At 39.1% G+C, this 17,719-nt stretch overlaps 1 protein-coding gene across 6 annotated transcripts; it reads left to right on the top strand.

Moving 5' to 3' along the window:
* Positions 1-118: 118 nt before the first annotated feature.
* FKTN (fukutin) lies at positions 119-17,344 on the top strand. 6 transcript variants are annotated; one of them, XR_011050037.1, is made up of 10 exons: positions 119-541; positions 1,840-1,899; positions 4,719-4,919; positions 6,395-6,672; positions 8,140-8,272; positions 9,886-10,015; positions 11,131-11,264; positions 12,154-12,281; positions 16,325-16,588; positions 16,683-17,344. XR_011050037.1 is itself a non-coding variant. In XM_068422466.1 (10 exons), exons 1-9 carry the CDS (start codon positions 437-439, stop codon positions 16,536-16,538), a joined length of 1,383 nt encoding a protein of 460 aa, XP_068278567.1. In that variant the 5' UTR covers positions 119-436; the 3' UTR covers positions 16,539-16,580; positions 16,683-17,344. The 6 variants fall into 6 exon arrangements, 5 of the variants coding, with proteins under 5 accessions (XP_068278567.1, XP_068278565.1, XP_068278564.1 ...); XM_068422466.1 differs by having other exon boundaries at positions 16,325-16,580; XM_068422464.1 differs by having other exon boundaries at positions 119-225; positions 360-541; positions 16,325-17,344.
* Positions 17,345-17,719: the final 375 nt, after the last annotated feature.

The following is a 17,719-nucleotide window of genomic DNA, read 5'->3' on the forward strand; positions in this document are numbered from 1 at the left end:
GCCGGCGGAGGCGGGAGGGCCCGGGGGTGGCCTCGGCCGCCGCCGCGCATGCGCAGAGGGCGGCGCTTTACGGCCGCCGCGAAGGGCCGGCGGGGGCCCGCGCCGCGGGTAGGGGCGTCCGGGCCCGCGGGAGCCTGCCGTGCCCCGACGCCACAGGCGCGGTGGGTGGGAGTGGGGAGGGACGGGCGAGGGGTGGCGGCGCCGGTCACGGTCCCCGGGGGCCTGGTAGGTGACCCCCCGGCGCAGGTCCTCAGCGTTCCCGTGGGCCGCCGCAGCGCCCGGCTCGGGCCTGCAGGCTGCGGCCGGCGGGCTGGCGGCGCGGCTTGCTCAGCGCCCCGTTTTCCTCCGCCGGCGCGCAGGGAGGAGCTGGGAGGCCGCAAAACATGAGCGCCTCCGCGCTGCTTCCAGGCGGTGATCGAGAGCGCCCCGAAGACTAATGCAGAAAATCAATAAGAACGTGGTCCTGGCGCTCCTTTCTCTGACCAGCCTGGTTTTCCTCCTCTTCCAGTTGTACTATTACAAGTCCTACCTATCGCAGAAGGTAAGAGAGAGCTGTCCTGCACAGACTTGCCTTTGTCGAATAACTCCATATAATGCCTACTCCGAGACCTTTAGCAGCATTAATGCCCCCCCCTGCCCCAAACTTCTCTCGTATGGCTAGCAATTCCTGTAGTATTGACGTGAAGTGGCTAGATAGCCCGAGCAAGTTTCTGGTGGCAGGGATACAGTCAGATTTCAGTTGTCAGCCTCATACTCAAGTCATTATGTGAGCCAGAGGCATTCCGTTAATTCTAAAATGGGATGCTGGTCGGTGTTCTCAGCTGCGAGTTTGAGCCACCAAGACTTTTAATCTTCACAAACCTTCCTACTCTTGTTAAGTGACTTTTATTGAAAGTAAAGTCAGACCAAGCACTGTCTTAGGGCTTTTCTGAAGAAACAAGGCAGCATTTATTGGTTGCAGTTTTTTCAACAGTGGTGTTTTTAAAATAAACCCCAGCTTTTTGTGCAGTTGTCTTAATGCTTTGTGATTCAGTGTTCATAATTTTCTAGATGTTACAGATTAAATCCTGCTCTTATACCACCCGTGAAATGTTTAGCTGAGTGTAATTTTCTGTCATGGAAGAAGAGATAAATGTTATTATAAATGAAATGCTCTTTTTTTTTTGATGGCTTCATATTTTACAGTTGCAATGCATATTCAACAAAGAACCTCATTTTATTTTTACAGAACCACTGCATAGGTATCATGTTTACTGAGTTTGTTTTCTTTTGGTGAGGACATTCTTAATAAATGCACACAGTCTTAGTACTAGGTGGAACTGCAACCTTTGACTTCTTTCTTATAGTTTCTGATTGTAGACAACAAGACTGTGAATGAGGAATTCTTCATACTTTTGAAAAGCTAAAAGCTGAGCCACTGTCACCTTGGCTTTGTCATGTAAATATACTCTCTTTCAAATTTAATTCTCTAGGATTACATTGGAAAGACTGAGGCATAGTCCTGCTGTCTTTCCCTCAGTGGTATTTGCCTAACAGTGTTTGTCATCTTCCTATTTTACATTTACTGGCATATTGACTTAGAAAGCCGAGGCCTGATCATGCAATACTTGTATGTCTGGAAGTCCCCAAGGCTTGAGTTTTCCAGAGCAGTTGTTTATAATTTCACATTCAGTACTGTAGTTGAGTGACCAGAGGCATAACCACAGCCATAATTATAAAGTGCTAACTGGATAAATGCCCCTGAATGTCCTGTTAAGAAATCCTAAGCAGGGATTTGACTGAAATTTACTTTTTTTTCTTTTCTTTCTCCCTCCCCCTCCCCTTCTTTGGTTTTGATAGAATGGAACAATTTTTTCCAAAGTCAAAGGAGGCCAGTCAGGCCAAGACAGCACTAGATGGGTATGTACAACTTCATTGGTTCATGCAGTTCTTCTGCAAGTCTTGGAGAACTCACACAGAATTGCAAACTCAGGGTCCAGTTCTCTTTCCTCTTCACTGGGGGGTTTCCAGTATTAAAGACTACGGGAATCTTTCTTCACTGAGTAAAGTTATGAAGTGTTTCAAAAGATCAGTTTAAGATGGAATTGAGAAGCAGTTACTGCTTAGCAGCCTTTGCCTGTGTAGTGTTTAGTAGTGTTGTTAATAAGCAAAACTTTTTCTTTCTGGTATAGAAGTTTTGATCCAGGCTTTTGTGTTCTTTCAGTCTGAGTATTGAAAAGATTGGCTTACTTGACATGCAGCTTGTTTGATAGTCAGTAGCATGGTAAAAGAACCGGCTGCAGGTCTCAGGTCACAGAATACCCCTTTGCTTGCTCCAGTTGTTTAACCTGCTGCTCAGTGTTCTGTGTTACTTGCTTATCTTGGTCATAAAGCTCATCACAAGCAGGAAAATATTCCATTTCAGCATTCACCAGTTGCTGTATTCCAGTGTTCAGGAGCAGTGTAGGAGTGCCATTGGATACTTGAAGTGGAATATTTTTTGTTGTGTCTTACTTAAGGTTTGCAGGATTGAGTGCAACCAAAACATCATGTTGGCCTCAGGGCATCAAAAACTGGGTTATGGCGTTTGTAGTTGGCATTTGTTTGGAAATGCTTTTACAGAAGTCTTCTGTTAACAGATCTCCCAGCAGGGAAAACAGCGCAGATGGTTAAAGAGAATAATGTGCTGAGAACTGGCTGCCTTTCAGTTTGGATGCGATATGATAATGTTGCTAGTTAGCAAAACAGCTGTTTAAATGCATTGTTTCTGCTGAGCAAGAGGAAAGGTGCTCTGGTTAAAAGCTGTTTTGGGGAGTAATCCAAACCAAATGCTTTGTGGACTGCTTGCTTGTGTCTGGAATGTCTCACTATTCTTGGAGGTGGCACCCCTTGGAACTACCTACTAGGTGTTAGGTGACATGGTCACAGTGGGCTTCCAATTTGCCAGTCTGTGGACAGAGTTCTCGTTAAGCTTTAACTTGGTCTTACGAGATCATTAGTAACAAAGCAGAATGCTCCATGGTCCAGCCAGTGACCTGTTGCTCTCCCAGCTTTCTTCAGAATCTCTGCATGATGAGTCCAAAATATTCCATTTGAGTGCATTTCTCTTAGCTGATTGTCATCATTGCCATCTCTTTCTACCAATTATTTTTCAACTAAAAGCATCTGTTTCCCTAGAGAAGTGACAGGGCGGGAAAAAGTAGTTATTTTTTCACAGATTTGCTTCCCGTTCATCAGTCTCATCTGCTTGTTTTAGTTAGAGAAATAATGCTAGCACATCGCTTACCTTTCAGCTCCATATCTGAAATCACTAAGAGGGTGGCCTTGCTTCTGCCTGTATGGTACATGTAGTGCTGCTGCCTAAATTCTGTTTGTTGATCCACATTCTGTCTTCACGTTTTTACATCTCTCTGAAGCCAAAGCCCCATGCCAGAATTGGAGGTTGGCCTCTGGTTGAACAGACTCAGCAGCTGGACAGGAGGAAGGTTAGAGCTTCAGTTAGAAAGCCAGGGTCAGCTTGCTGGGCAGGTAGCTTGGGCAGTAGGCCATTGTTTTCCCTCATCACACCTCTTCTAGAAAGCTTGAGATGCAACAGACAAAGTCAGACAGTGCTGTTCTAAGCAAATACTTTTTTCTGATTAGAACAGTACTTTTAAGTCCTTAAATTTAACTGTTACAGTTAAATACTTCAGCTACATTTTTAAAAGCAAGGTGGCTATGATTGCTGTAAATCTTCTGTGTGCCATGGACATTTAAATGTACTTGGTTAAAATTCACCGCTGAGTTAAGTTAATAAATCCTCTCATCAGGCACAGAACCTTCTTGACTACAGCTTTTAGCCCCTTATGCAGTGTTGCCATGGTTGAGTGATCTGGGTACACTGGTATCGAAAGACTGAATAGCACTCACTTCCTACCTTCTCACTGAATCACCCTTCATATACAGCAGGTGTCATGCCTGAGGTTTGGCGGTACTGTTTGGGAGAGGGTCAAAAGCCTTGCTAAAGTCAAGGTATGAACAGTGTCCATTGCTCTTGCCTTGCCCACAGACTTCTTCAAAGGCGGTCAGTGTGATTAGGTGCAGTTTGTCTTTGACTGGCTTTATCAATCACATCCTTGTCCTTCATGTGACTTTTACAGGGGCTTTTGCTGCAGAAGCTTCCTGGGGACTGAGATTAAGGTGACCAGAGTTCCCCAGATCCTCCTTTTTGAAGATGGCATGAGATTCGCCTTTTTTCAGACTTGAGGAACAGCCCCTGACCACCATGGCCTTTCGAGATGTTGCAGAGCAGCCTCAGAATAACATCAGCCAGCTTCCTCAGCACCCACATGTGCATCACATCTCATCCTATAATCTCTGGTTTATTCAAGTGCTTTCCAACTCTTCCTAGAGCTGGAAAGAATCTACAGTTTAGCCTAGAGTCTGTTCTCAAGTCTAGCACTCTATAGAGTTAGAGTGTTTTAACTTGTAGAAAGTTCTAATTGAAGCTGAAAGGTTTCTACTCTAGTCTTAAAGACCTGGAAAGCCTGAGAGCAGCCTGTTCTTCTGAAACAGAAAATTCCCATTTCCACAATTGTTCATGGAAGTGAAGTGCATACTCAGAAAATTTATTGGGAGATAAGATTTCCTTCTGTCAGTGGGTTGTTTTTTTATCCTTCTGTCAAAGAGTTTTAATGTATTGACCTTTGTATGCTTAAAGATGGTGTTTCTAACTTCTAATTTTATCCTCTGTCAAACAGCATGTGATTAGGAAGTTCCTAGGCTTAATATCCAGTCACAATATACCAGTGTATTTGATTGATCCTTTGATTCTGGGACTGATTGATAAAGACATTGAACAGATCAGAAGTTCTGATGGCCCTAGTCCAGAGTGCAAGTACTTCTGTGCTCCAAGAGACTTTACTACGTTTGCACTACTGGACAAAACATGGAAACATGAAGTAAGTGCCTTTTTGTCAGTTCACATTTGTGTATTGTAATGCATTCAACTCTTCTATGATGTTGTGACATAATGCTTTGATGTTTGTATTAATGCCTCTGAATTAATTGTGTGAAAATCTTGTAAAGGGAATGGTAGAGGTACTTTTTTTAAAAAAGTAAAAGGTATCCAGGCTAATAATTAAGGGTCATTTACAGATAACTAAAAGTTTTTAGATGCTGTCTGCAATATTCATAAACGCTTGTAGTAAGAGGCCACGCCAAAAAGAAAAAAGAAAGTGGTCTGATAGAAAGGAAAAAGGAAACCCTTAAGCCGGTAATGTAGGTACAGCCATAAGAAATCTCAAGTTTGGGGATCTGTCAAGGAGGAAATCCAGGTGTTGATAGTCTGCTGGTTTATGTTTCTCTTAGTACATCCTTGTGCTTAACACCATTTTATTTTGTCGCTTAGTGTATTGGTATCTCTGCTTTTCTTTGGTGTTCTGAGATTTTTAAATGGATGTATTAAAAGTAGAGGTGTAGCATGTGATGAAGGACAAAATGGAATCCAAGATTATTTCATCAATTTAGTGTCATCTGGAAATATTTATTAGATTAATTTACACAGACTAAAGATAGCAGTGACAAAGAATTTTTGTTCTTCTTTTTTCTTTTTTTTTTTTTTTTTTTTTTTTTTTAGTAAAAGCAGGAGACATTAAAGTGGTCTGTGACTGTTTTACTGAAGGAGTCCCACTCCAGTGAAGAGTGGTGGCACTCTGGATCTGATCAGGCAGTTGTTTTACCCATAACTATAAAGGAGTTAAAGAAACTAAGAATAAGGTTATGTGGCACCACACTAATATAAATCCATCTCCCCACTCCTTTGTGGCTTATTGATAATATCTGTAGCATCCAGAGGAGAAGCTGATATGCCTGTATAAAACAGTTCAAGGAGGGTAATTGAAAGGGTCTTCTTCACATGCTGGTTGGTTCTTATCAGCCAGAATTTCATTCCCTTTTTCTATGGAAATACGAAAGCCTATTACCTAGTGCAATGTTTGGTGAAATTTAGACAAATATTTATGTATATCATAAAAGAAGAATTTGCAATAATCATTTTTGTATTAGTGGTATCATTATTCAAGAACTTACGAACGCCAAGTTCGGCACAAGAATAACTATAGAGAACCGTTTGAGGATGCAGAGAGTGGTGCTGTGGCAAGGACCAAACCTAGTCCAAGCATGGCTTACAACATTTACCTGTTCTTTTATTGAATAGTTTGAGGGACAAAATTTAAGACAAGGAAATACAGTGGTTGGAATTGCTTGTGGTTGCTAATCTTTAAGGTCTTAGAAATTTTTGAGTAGTTTATGCTTAAGTCTGATTAGAAAATGAAAATGAGGAATAATGTCAGTTAATAATAAGCATTTAGCATTCAATTTTGGTTTCTCAAATTTTTAGCTTCTCTCTTTCTGTCTCTCCCTCTCTCATTTTTAGGTGGGCCTTTTTAGAACTGCTGAGAAAATGGGATTCCAATGGCTAAAGGTTATAAACAAAGACCCTCGCTTGGATGGGATGGATGACCTGTTTGGGATTGAAATTCCTTTGCACTACATATTTAAACTGGCATCTCATGCCATTCACCTGGTGGTCTTCTATGAGAGGAGTGGTAATTATCTCTGGCATGGCCCCCTGAGACTCAAGCAACATATGGACAGAAAGTTTGTGCCTTTCCGGAAACTCCACTTTGGTCGCTACCCTGGGGCGTATGAAAGGTGACTTCAAAACAGAGGAGGGAAAAGGCCATAATGGCACTTACAAAATAACTTCTTTATCCTGTATATGACATGACTTTCTTTCGTGAAGTCAGGTTGTAAAATTTAGCTCATGTATGGTTCAGCCCTCAAAGTGCAGGTAAATTAAGGTATGAAGGTGAATCCAATTCTGTTTACCTGAAAACAAGATCTTCCCACCGTTTCTAAATTAAGAACTACATTTTAGAGGAAGATGCAGTGTAGCCAAGTTGAAGCAGGCAGAAAGATGAGAGCAGTCAAAGAAGTCATGACTGAGGTTGAATGCACCAGAGTATCTTCTGCTAGAGTCAGTGGTTTACCATTAATATATTTAAAAGTTTGAAATCTGTTGATAGGCATCTGTGCTATCAACACAGGGGTAAAGTAGAAGTGGCAAGAGATTTAGTACTAGCTGATAGATATTTGGTGTTCTTTCTATAATGATAGGTATCCAAAAGTTGAATACAGGTATGGAACATTAAATGAAAAGGGGAGGCACCAGAAAGCCATTCAGTAACAGTCCAAATAGTGTTAAACAACATGAATAAAGAGAGGTAACATTTCTACCACAAAGATATGTGCCAACCATTGCATCTAACCCATGCTCTTAACGTGCTGAGGGGACTCCTTTCTTACATAAATGTTAGAATTGGTGGTGTTACTTGTCCATAGTCTTATGCTTAAACTTTGCATTACATTGGTACAGTTACTGTAAATGTCTGCCTTTTCTTACAATGCTTTCAGTATGAGTATTTCAGGAAATAGAGATCATGGCAAGTCTTGTCACTGTTTTCAAAGCCAAGCACATACTGCTAGGCTTTGAGAACAGTGTTCCTGTAGGGTATGTGTATATGCCATAAATCAGAGAAAAACAGCCAGACATTTCACGGGTCAAAATAAATGTGTTTAAGTTTTTCCTTAAAATTGACACCATTCTTTTGTCCTTTTAAAACATGGAATCTGTGCCAGTTATGTACCTAAATGTTTGAAGCGGACTGTGTAAGCTGTTAAATACCACATTTCGTTCACTATAAAGGCTGAACTGTTTTGAAATTTTAAGCGCAAATAGCCTCAAAATACAGGGTAAATTTGGTTCTTAAGTGCATCCCATACTTAGGCAACTAAATAAATAGCCTGAATTTTCAAATGCACTGAGCAACAGCTCTGAACAAATTCAATGCAAGTCATGAGTTAGTAGAGGAATCAGTGATCTGACAAACTATGGGCTCATAGGCATAGAATTTCTTTTTAAACAAAATTTTGAAGTGTATGGGGAATTTGTTGAAGCTCTTTTTGCTCGTGTTTCATAATCGGTTTTGGGTGTATTTGGACAAAGGAATCACTGCCAGCAGTATGCATTAAGATTTTAACTTGAGCTAGAAGAAAAAGTGGCTTGTGGTTTGTAAAGGAATTGGATGGGGTTATGTTATCATCTTTCTTTCCCTGCAGGCCAGAACTCCTGCTTGTTTCCATTGATGACTTAAAAGTTCAAATTCCAAAAAATCCTTCCAGTTTTCTAGATGAGATGTCACACTCTAGGTTTCTTGAATGTAGGTACAGAGAAGCTCGGGCTTTCTTTCAGGTTAGTGGTAATCAGGTAGTGTCTCTGAGATGTAATGTATGTTTTCGCTGATTGACCCAAACCTACAAACAGTTCACTCTTTTTTACCTAGGTGGGACTGTTTTGCATACATAAAGCTAAATACAGCCTCTGAGACTAAATCCACACAGTTTAGTAAGTGGTAATAAAATTAAAACTTTAACTGACGATCATGCTCCTTTTTACTTGTGAGTGCATTTTTTTCCATTTTCCAAAACTTTGAAAAGAAAAGGCAACCAGCATGTCCATAGTTCTCATACATTGTTACTGTTAAATAGATTTAATGTAAGTAAGACTAAGATCTTGTGTATCTTTGTGATTGAAAATTTTCCTTATGGCCATTCTCAAAGTTCTGAGTAATATTTCATTTTATATTCTTTTGAACCGTGCACTGCAGTTCCACATTCCTAGTTTGGTTTATTTGAAATGGTATATTCATTCTGAAATGACTTATTTCATTGCTTTTTGACCATGTAAGCTAGTGTTTTCAGCATTATTTAGAGCATTATTTTTAGAATATTGCTACCCAATTTAGCAGATAGTAGAAAACTTTCTGCTGCAATATGGGGAGCATTTTGTCCTAACTTGAACAAGACGGAGACATGAAGTGGTCAAGAGTTACCACAGTTAAGACTGTGGAGTCAGCATCAGGTCACTGAATTTGAGCCACCTCAGATTTCATGGAAGAGGAAAAAAGAGGACACTAGAGGTTCCATTCTTCAGACATTTGAGGTTTTGGGGAAGGGACTTCACAGGGAAGGGAAGACAGTCCTTCTTCCGTCTAGTAGGCCGTAGCTCCCCATACACGTAGCAGGAGGGTTACTATACCCAAGGGTACCCTTCCACCTGTAAAGGACAGAAACTGTAAGCATGCTCCACTGCAGCTCTAAAACCTCCACGCAGAGAAAATGTGCCTCAGAAGGTATATTGAACTTTGCTGGAGCTTTAATATTGAAATAAACAACTGGCACCTGCTTTGAAAACTTCAACTGTTTGTTGCCCAAGAGCTTTTAATGAAATCAGTCGTGAAGCTGAGTGGTGCATTGTTCCAGTGTTTGATTTGGTAACGTTTGCCCAGGCTGCCGTGTTGTTTTTGGCTTTGCATTAACAGAAGATCTCGCCACAGTTGCAGCTGCAAGATGGGCATGATTTTCTGTTCACATTGTTTTCACTGTGTCAGAAGTTGTCAACAACCCGTTGTAGCACTTGGTGGCGCCAAGTAAACTCATGTGCTGGAAGTAACTGATTCTGTCTGAGTTTCCCTTCTGCACTCTAGGTATTGACTTCAGTGTGTGCAAAACTAGGGTTCATCTGTGTTGTTGCCAAGTGCTGAGAATCAGTGTCTAATACATATATTCTTATTCGATTTTACTGTGACTTTACATTCTGCTAGTTTGGAAAAATTGAAGATTGATGTTGCAGAGTTTAAATTTTAACTTGTCATTCTAGTGCTTGTTCTGTGTGTGTGAAAACAGATACTGCTTAGATGTTAGTTAAGTAAATTTTTAAAGGGAATTTTTTCTTAGGACACTGAAAAATGAAGGGACAAGTTTGCTTTCTCACAACAGCTTGCTTACTCTTCTTTTGCCTTCCAGCTATATCCTGATGATGCCTCTCTTGATGCAGTGGAGTTCAGAAAAAAAGCAAAATCCTTGCTCCATCTGGCTGTCCGGACACTGAATAACTTAGGAGTAAAGTTCTGGCTGAGCAGTGGAACGTGCCTTGGTAAAATATTTGTGTTATGTTGCATTTTTAAACTCATCTGAAATTTTAAACATTTCATTCTCTATTGCTTGTGATGTCACCTGAGATTAAATGTACTGGGTTGGAAGGTAGGTTGTGGCATTAGTTGTATTGAAATATGCCTTTTTGCTCCTGACAAAATGCTTTTTGTTTAGAAACCTGAACCTTGCAGATGCTGAGCAAATTTCCAGTGAAGCATTTAATGTTGTTAGCAATTATCTGTGTTGTGTTGATCACTGCTTAGAAAGTAATCAGTAGTTCCCTGAATTGTGGGACTTGGAATTTACTGAAATGCTAGTTGGAAAATACAGTGATGGGCACATACTTCTGCTGTACATGTAGACTTTCACCTGATTTTTATTCCCATGCAATTTGGTGCTTATCACTGACATTTAAAATATAGTTTAAATTTATTATTTATTTTAAAACACATCCATTTAATAAAATATCTGCTTATTAGAGTAGGTACTGGAAGTTTTCAATTCTGCTGAAGATAAAAGTAGTATCTTACCACTGGGAGGATTCTTTATTACTGAAGTAGGTTGTGAAAACTAATGTGTGTGCACATTTGACATGTATTTGTTTAGTCCTAGGGAATATAATTTTTTGAATGAACAATTAATAAAAGCTGCTTTAGTGAAGCAGACAAAAGGATGTCCCACTTCTCTTACTGTTTTGCAGTGGTGATGGAACGATGACTAACATCTTAGATACTATTTAAAATAATAGTTTCAAATTAAAAGCACAGCTGTAGCCCTGTTCATTGCTGATTAGATTTGGGCCCAGATAAAGAATGTTTTTTCTTCAAAAACATTTAGATTAGAAAACTGAAGATATTTTATCTTTGAAAGAGTTAGTGTTTTCTCTCTCTTTCTTGGCCTTCTGGAGGAGAGAGCTGGCTCTAAGTGCAGTAATACTTGTTTTCTTCGATGCGGTTAATTTCATACTAGGGAAAGGCAGAAGTCTTGTTTATGGCCTCATTCAAAGATCTCTGCCTGGTGACCTTATGGCAGTTCATTTTTCTGTTGCTTTTGTTCTATTTCTTGTGTTCCTGAATTAACTAGTTTGTTTTTTTCCTCTTTTCTTTTTTTCCTCAGGCTGGTATAGACAGTGCAATGTCATTCCTCACAGCAAAGATGTGGATTTGGGAGTCTTTATAAGGGACTACAAAGCAGATATCATTCCAGCCTTTCAGAAAGCAGGTTTACCACTGAAGCACAAATTTGGCAAGGTACATAAATAACAATTTGCTTCATGTGTCTTTCTGTAGGTTCGTAAGTTTGAGTACAGCTGCAGATCACTTATGTGGAAGTGGGTATCTGAAGTCTCTTCAACATTTACCCATTACGGTTTTACCTAAACTTATAATCTTGTTGATTTTTTGTGTGTTCTCTTGGACAGTGTGTGAGAAAATAACCTTCTTAATAGCTTCAGCCCTGTTTGGGAAGTCTGAATTCCACCTCAGAATAATAATAAATTTGAAAGGGGTCTAATCTGTGTCAGTGGTGCTAGAGAAACTTAAGCAAGGTAGAATTTAGTCTTTGAGATTGGATCGGCCTCATCATACGGGAGGACTGGTGATAGCTCTGAGATTATCTGTATCCTTGTAGGTAAAACTAGCAGAAGGGGAAGGATGGCTTGAGGTCGGCACTGGGCATGTTTATTATTAGCTTATGTGGTTCTTTATTTAGCTTTTTCAGAGTGTAGGCTGCAGAGTGGTAGAGAAAAGTAACAAAATTACAGGAATATGAAGGTTCAGCCACAGTTCAAGTGATATATCATTACTGGTGCTAGTGAGTGTTTTATCATAGAGGAAGTGTGTTAAATGAAGACACCTACTAATGTGTTTATTCACTGAGTTTATTTTGCTTGTGGCAGAGGACAAGGAGATGGTCTAAAGGGAGGAAAGAGAAGGTAGTCCCACCAAGGTGCAGAAAATTTCCAATGTTCTCAAGGCATCAAAAAAAAAAAAAAAAAGATATTGTAGAGTTAGTGTATTTTTTTCAGTTAGGAGTCACGCTGCATACATGACCAAAATAAATTTGTTTTTTGAAACCCTCTGACATAAATAGCCTTGTATTTTTATGAGATAATATACAGTGTGTATTTTTGTCTTGCAGGTAGAAGACAGCTTGGAACTGTCTTTCCAGGGAGAAGGTGATGTGAAACTTGATATTTTTTTCTTCTATGAAGAGGATGACCACATATGGAATGGAGGAACTCAGGCCAAATCGGGCAAGAAATTTAAGTATGAACTGGATTTATACCTCTTGTAGGAAAGAAATTGAACAAGTTAGTGTTTAGCGTTGGCATTTTGTGTGTTGCGTGTTGTTGCCTGGCAAAGTCTGTGCTCTTTGTGGGAAAGGCAGTTATCAGAGGAGAATCAGTGGAGATTTGGCACTTTGGGACCAGAAAAGTAGGAAGAGAACAGCACTATGCCTTTCTAGAGAGGTGCTGGGCTTGTCAAATGTCAGTTCTCTTGTGAAATCAAAAGCAATGCTGGCATGTCATGTATCAAGCAGATCTTACGTGACAAGCTCTGAGTTAAATAAACAGCTAATATGAGAAAGAAGTCTCTAAAACTGTTTGTTGCACAAACTAACTTTGCAGTATAAAATGAATCCTTAGGCATCTGTCTTGATGACGGAATTTTTTGGCAGAAGGACTCAACTGTCCTTGCAAAGTAAACCCCATAGTTTTGGATTTTGTGGTAATGATCTGGAATACATTCTTGACTGTAATGTTGTGACAACAACGCAGATGACTACTGCCGAGCTTCTTGTTGTTCATGTTCTGAAAATGGAATTTTAAATAGGACCCCACATTTCTTGCTTCATGCCTTTCAGTATTAAATTGGCAAATAAGTAAACAGCTTCCTAATCTACTCAGCAAACTGAATATAGGTTTTGTTAATTAGATTTGTTTCTTTCCATTACCCACCTTAACTCAGAAAGAGACAGTTGCAGACTAGTTGAAAACCTTGTTGACTTCTATAGGATTTCATTATCTTTCGCAGTTTGCCTGAACTGTATTTGCTTATATTTAGCTAATGGGACCTTAGTGAATACTGCCATCCAGATGCTGATAATGTCTGAGTCCTTGTCTTAGTTATCTTTGTTCTGAAATGGTAAAGATTGGGTAAGATATTTTGATGACCAGAGTCAAAAGGCACACTTACAAATAGACTAAAAGAAGTGCTCTTGGAATATTCACACAGAAAATGTGCTATGTTGCAGAGTATTTTTCTTGGAATACTGCAACAATTTCACAGTTTTCCAAAGCAGGCTTAATGTCTGTTTTTCCATACAAGATTTTGGAGGATTTTGTGTGATGCTTTCTGAGGAGAAAGCTGACCAATAAATTCCTTTCCTTTTCTCTGTACTTCAGTTGTGTCTAAACTGCAATAGCTATTTCCATGCCAGTGAAGTTGACATGCTCTTTCAAAATTCCATTGTAGCATCAGACCTTGGGTACTTGATAGCTGTTTTTTTCCCGCCCTTTGATATGACTGGTCCAATGCATGAGAATAGAAGGTAGATGTGAACCTGTGCTATGCTTCAGCTCCTGTATCCTAGGATATTACAGCTCTTCTGGAACTCCAGCTTTCAGAAAACACTTTCCTTTTCTTGTAGTCTAGTACTTATTTTTGCTGATAATTTTTTTCAAAGTTTACAAGCATGGCTTTCTAGTTCAATAAGAACTAATTTGCTTAGACATAGTAGCAGAAGGAAGCCTCTAATTCTGAACTGTTGTTTCTTAGGCATAGTTTACTGTACTTAATCCATACAGAAAAGGAGCAAGAAAACTGCTTGTTTACCATTATAAAGGCCCCAAGTTCTGATGGAACATGGGTGTTCAGAGTGCTTAGCCAAATAATTCCAGATATGTATTATTCCAAATACCTTCTCAGACACAGAAAAAAGATGACAGCTTCTTAGCTGTGAGGTGTGATGATTTAACATGCTTGATTTGAATGCCTGCAACACCAGAATCACCCTCAATTTTGCTTAGTCTTCAGCCCTTAGAAAATTTTGAGGGAAAGTGAAGTGAGGAGGTCAGTCAAAAGAGAAGTGATTATTTGATCACACTGAATCCTAAATCCACTTTAACAATTTTAAAGGAATCTCGCCAGCTGTTTATGTGGTGTCAGAACAGATACTGGTTACTACTAGGTCATCACAGATAAGGGTGGGAGTTCTATTCTAATATATTTATGTTTTTAAAAAAGAAGGGTACAGACATTTTCTTCAGAAAGCTAAATATTTGCACAGGCATACTTTCTATACAGCTTGCTAAATAAAAGTATTAAGAGTGAAAGTATTTCTCATTTAGTCTCTCAAATATTTTTCATTCGTAATTTTTAGTCTCTGTTTCCTTGAGGAGTGGTTTCTAAACCTTACAAGTCTGGCTGTATGGTTTGAATTTTCATGTAAACAAATGCTTTCTCAACATTGCAGACACAAGCAAGCATGTACATCCTTCTTATCTTATCTTGGAGTTACAGTAATTGAGACCTCCTGTTTGTTTACAAAATTAGTACTGAACGGTTGCATTCTTCAGCAGAGAATAAGTATTTACGAAAACTGAATCTGGAAATCAAATCTATAGTGCATGCTTTAATCTTTAAAATCAGATAGTTCTGTAGGTTCTTAGCATAGAGGACCTTGTAAAATCTTGTCAGTACTTTTATGTCCAAAGACTGATGAAACTGAAATTGGAAGAAAAAATGGTGAGCAGTGTATATGTACAAGAGTAGGTAACCTTATCCCAGCCACTTGGAATGAGCAAACGATGAGCAAGGATTCCAGTAGCGTGAAGCATCACTAATAGCTACATTTTTCATCAGTGAATTTAAACATTTGATTTTAATAATAGTTAAATAATTATTTTTAAATAATTATTTTGGTGAAATTTCCAACTGACTTTTTAATTTGCAGATTAGTTTATTTAAATTACCCGTTCATTTTCCTTAGAATTATTATTCAGAGTTCACTGTCTGGAGGATATATTATTTCAGTGGTTTGCTGATAGCTTTTGCATATGCACGCCCACTGCAGTTCTGATGGATGAATGATTTCCTGGGTTAGTAACAGCTAAAGACCTGTTTGGTGATTATAGATCCACTAATAAAGTCTGTTTATCTTGTTTTCCCCTTGGTAGCTGGCATTTTTTTGCACTTTGGTTTAGTTTAAAGATAATCAGTAGTCTCTGTATATATATCCAAAAGTGCTTGATCACCTTTTGCTCTCCCTCCATTTAAGGCATAAAAGCAAGGTGGTTTTATTTTGTGAAACTGTTTACTCAGCAATTAGAAAGAAAATTAACTTCATGCTTAGAGGAATGCTTGGGGTTTCTAATTCATGCAAAGGCACAAACCTTTTAACCTTCTTTTTCAAAAGGTTTAAGTGCTTATGGTTTCATTTTAACCTGTGAAAAGGAATTTTTAAGATCTCTTTTTTTCTGTGGAAGCCTTCACAGCTTCAGAAGTGGGAATGATCCTCTGCAGGAATAGTACATAGGCTTTGGTATTAACTTGTTTAACACATTGGCTCTGACACTGTGCTCCTATAGGATGTCATTGTGATCAAACTGAAATTTAGCTGTGAACTTCCACTGGTGTAAGTGTACTTATAGGTAGGGCTTATGTTGGCCCTTCTACAGAAAACAGCAGGTACAGAACAAGGTCTGTTTAGTAGTAAATTATTTTAAACATTTGAGTGGGCTGAGAAGGTTTCAGAAAGTACATGGTGGCAGCTATATCTTAATTCGTTGCAGCTGCTTCAAGTCTGGCACCATGTACTGAAGAAGAATTGCATGCTTTGTTCGGTAAGATTGAAGAAAGGTAAAAACTTGTTTTTAAAAAAGGCCTGACTCGTAATAAAGTGTTTAATGCTGCTTTTATCAAAATCTCCCCTACCAAATAACATATATCATACTCTTGACACCCTTCTAAATGAGGTAACTGTTAAATCCAGTTTGTAAGTAGAAAAGTTGGGGACAGGGACTAAGTGATTTCCTATAGGTGGCAGAATGATATGGGAATAAACAGCAAAAGAATTAGTAATGCTGCCTCCTAAGAACATGTGGCAAATGTTAATCAGTTACTGTTGATAATAACACCCCTGCCCAGTATGTAAATAATAATTCATAGATAGGAAGCTATGAAATAAGAAAAAGATTATTATAAATGCAATGTGGCCACTTGCAGCAGTTGCTTGCTTTCTCCATGAACTTATTTAGAGGTGTATTTGAGTCTTCTGCCAGTGACCATTTTCTTTTGTTATGGCACAGGTATCTCTTTCCAAAGTTTACTCTGTGTTGGACTGAATTTGTAGAACTCAAGGTACATGTGCCTTGTGAAACCCTTCAGTACATTGAAGCCAACTATGGCCCAGACTGGAAGGTTCCTGTGAAGACCTGGGACTGGAAGAGCTCACCATCCAATGTGCAGTACAACGGTGTCTGGCCTGTTGATGAATGGGATGATGTCATTCAAATCTACTGACCACCTGACTGCTGATAGAGCATGCCTGCTATCCTTGAAACTGTCAGTTGGTAATTTCCTATTTCCCAAAGACATCAAGATCTGTTCCTTTTGTAACTTCTCATCTGTTCCCTAAGGAGACATTTACCTTTTTTTGCTTAACAGGTATTTTTTTCACCTTCATAATGCATTTTCCAGGTAGTTAAAGGAAAAGATTAAAGGCAACTGAAGAGAAGGGAAGCTGAAAGAAAAGCTGCACAAAGGGAAGAGAGAAGAAATGTTGCAGTAAACTTACAAGCAGTTGACTGTTTAAATGTAAACAGTGGCCGGGTGGCTTAGACTTTCCTGGGATCATCAAAACCTTGGGACTGTTCACTTCTCAAGCTTAAGACAGGGATAGGATGGAAAAATCACAGAGAAGTTCCTTTTTTTTTTTTTCGGAGGAGATCCTGTGAATATTCAACTTTCAAACACCGGAGTTATAAGTACCTCAAATGTGCTTGATTTGAGACTGATCTATCCCTACAATATGCAACAGGTTGCTCTTGGGAATGGAATGTTTCTATTACACAGAAACTGTGTGACCCACCTGCTTTACATGTAGGAGGTATTGGGTAACCATGTAATACTAAATGAATGGAAGGAGAAACTATCCATATCGAACATCTTCCAATAACAGTTGGTTTTTTTGTGAACTGACTACTGCATGCAATTATGACAGGGGATGTTATCTGCTTTTTTTTTTTCTTTTTGTAACAACATGAAGATGTATGCTGCAAGGATGTCTTTTCCATGAAAAAATAAATATTCTGGTTTTGATGTCCCAATTAGTGTGTTCTCCATGTAAGAGTTTTGACCAGAGTTTAGAAAATTATAGCTGTCCCTGCTTTCGTACAAGTAGATAGAAATGAGGGTATTGATAGTTTTATGTTTAACATGGGCTCACAGAACAGAGATCTCAAAGAATTGCAGCTCTTTAAGTGTGAGCAGAAGTGTGTACAAATACCAACTGTTCCATCAAATTTGTGGTAGCATAATTGCAAGTGAAGTGTTAGTGTAACATTAGGCTTTGGATGGGAAGAGTGGAAGCCTGATAACTCTCTCCTTCTGCTTCTGCTTGTGCTTTTGGTCAATGAAGTAAGCTTCCTTCTTTAGTATTTTGGAGAGGGTAATAGCTTTCATGTAAGTATGTGTGTCCAAGT

Source organism: Nyctibius grandis, chromosome Z (genome assembly GCF_013368605.1).
Source record: "Nyctibius grandis isolate bNycGra1 chromosome Z, bNycGra1.pri, whole genome shotgun sequence".
NCBI classification, from domain to species: domain Eukaryota; kingdom Metazoa; phylum Chordata; class Aves; order Nyctibiiformes; family Nyctibiidae; genus Nyctibius; species Nyctibius grandis.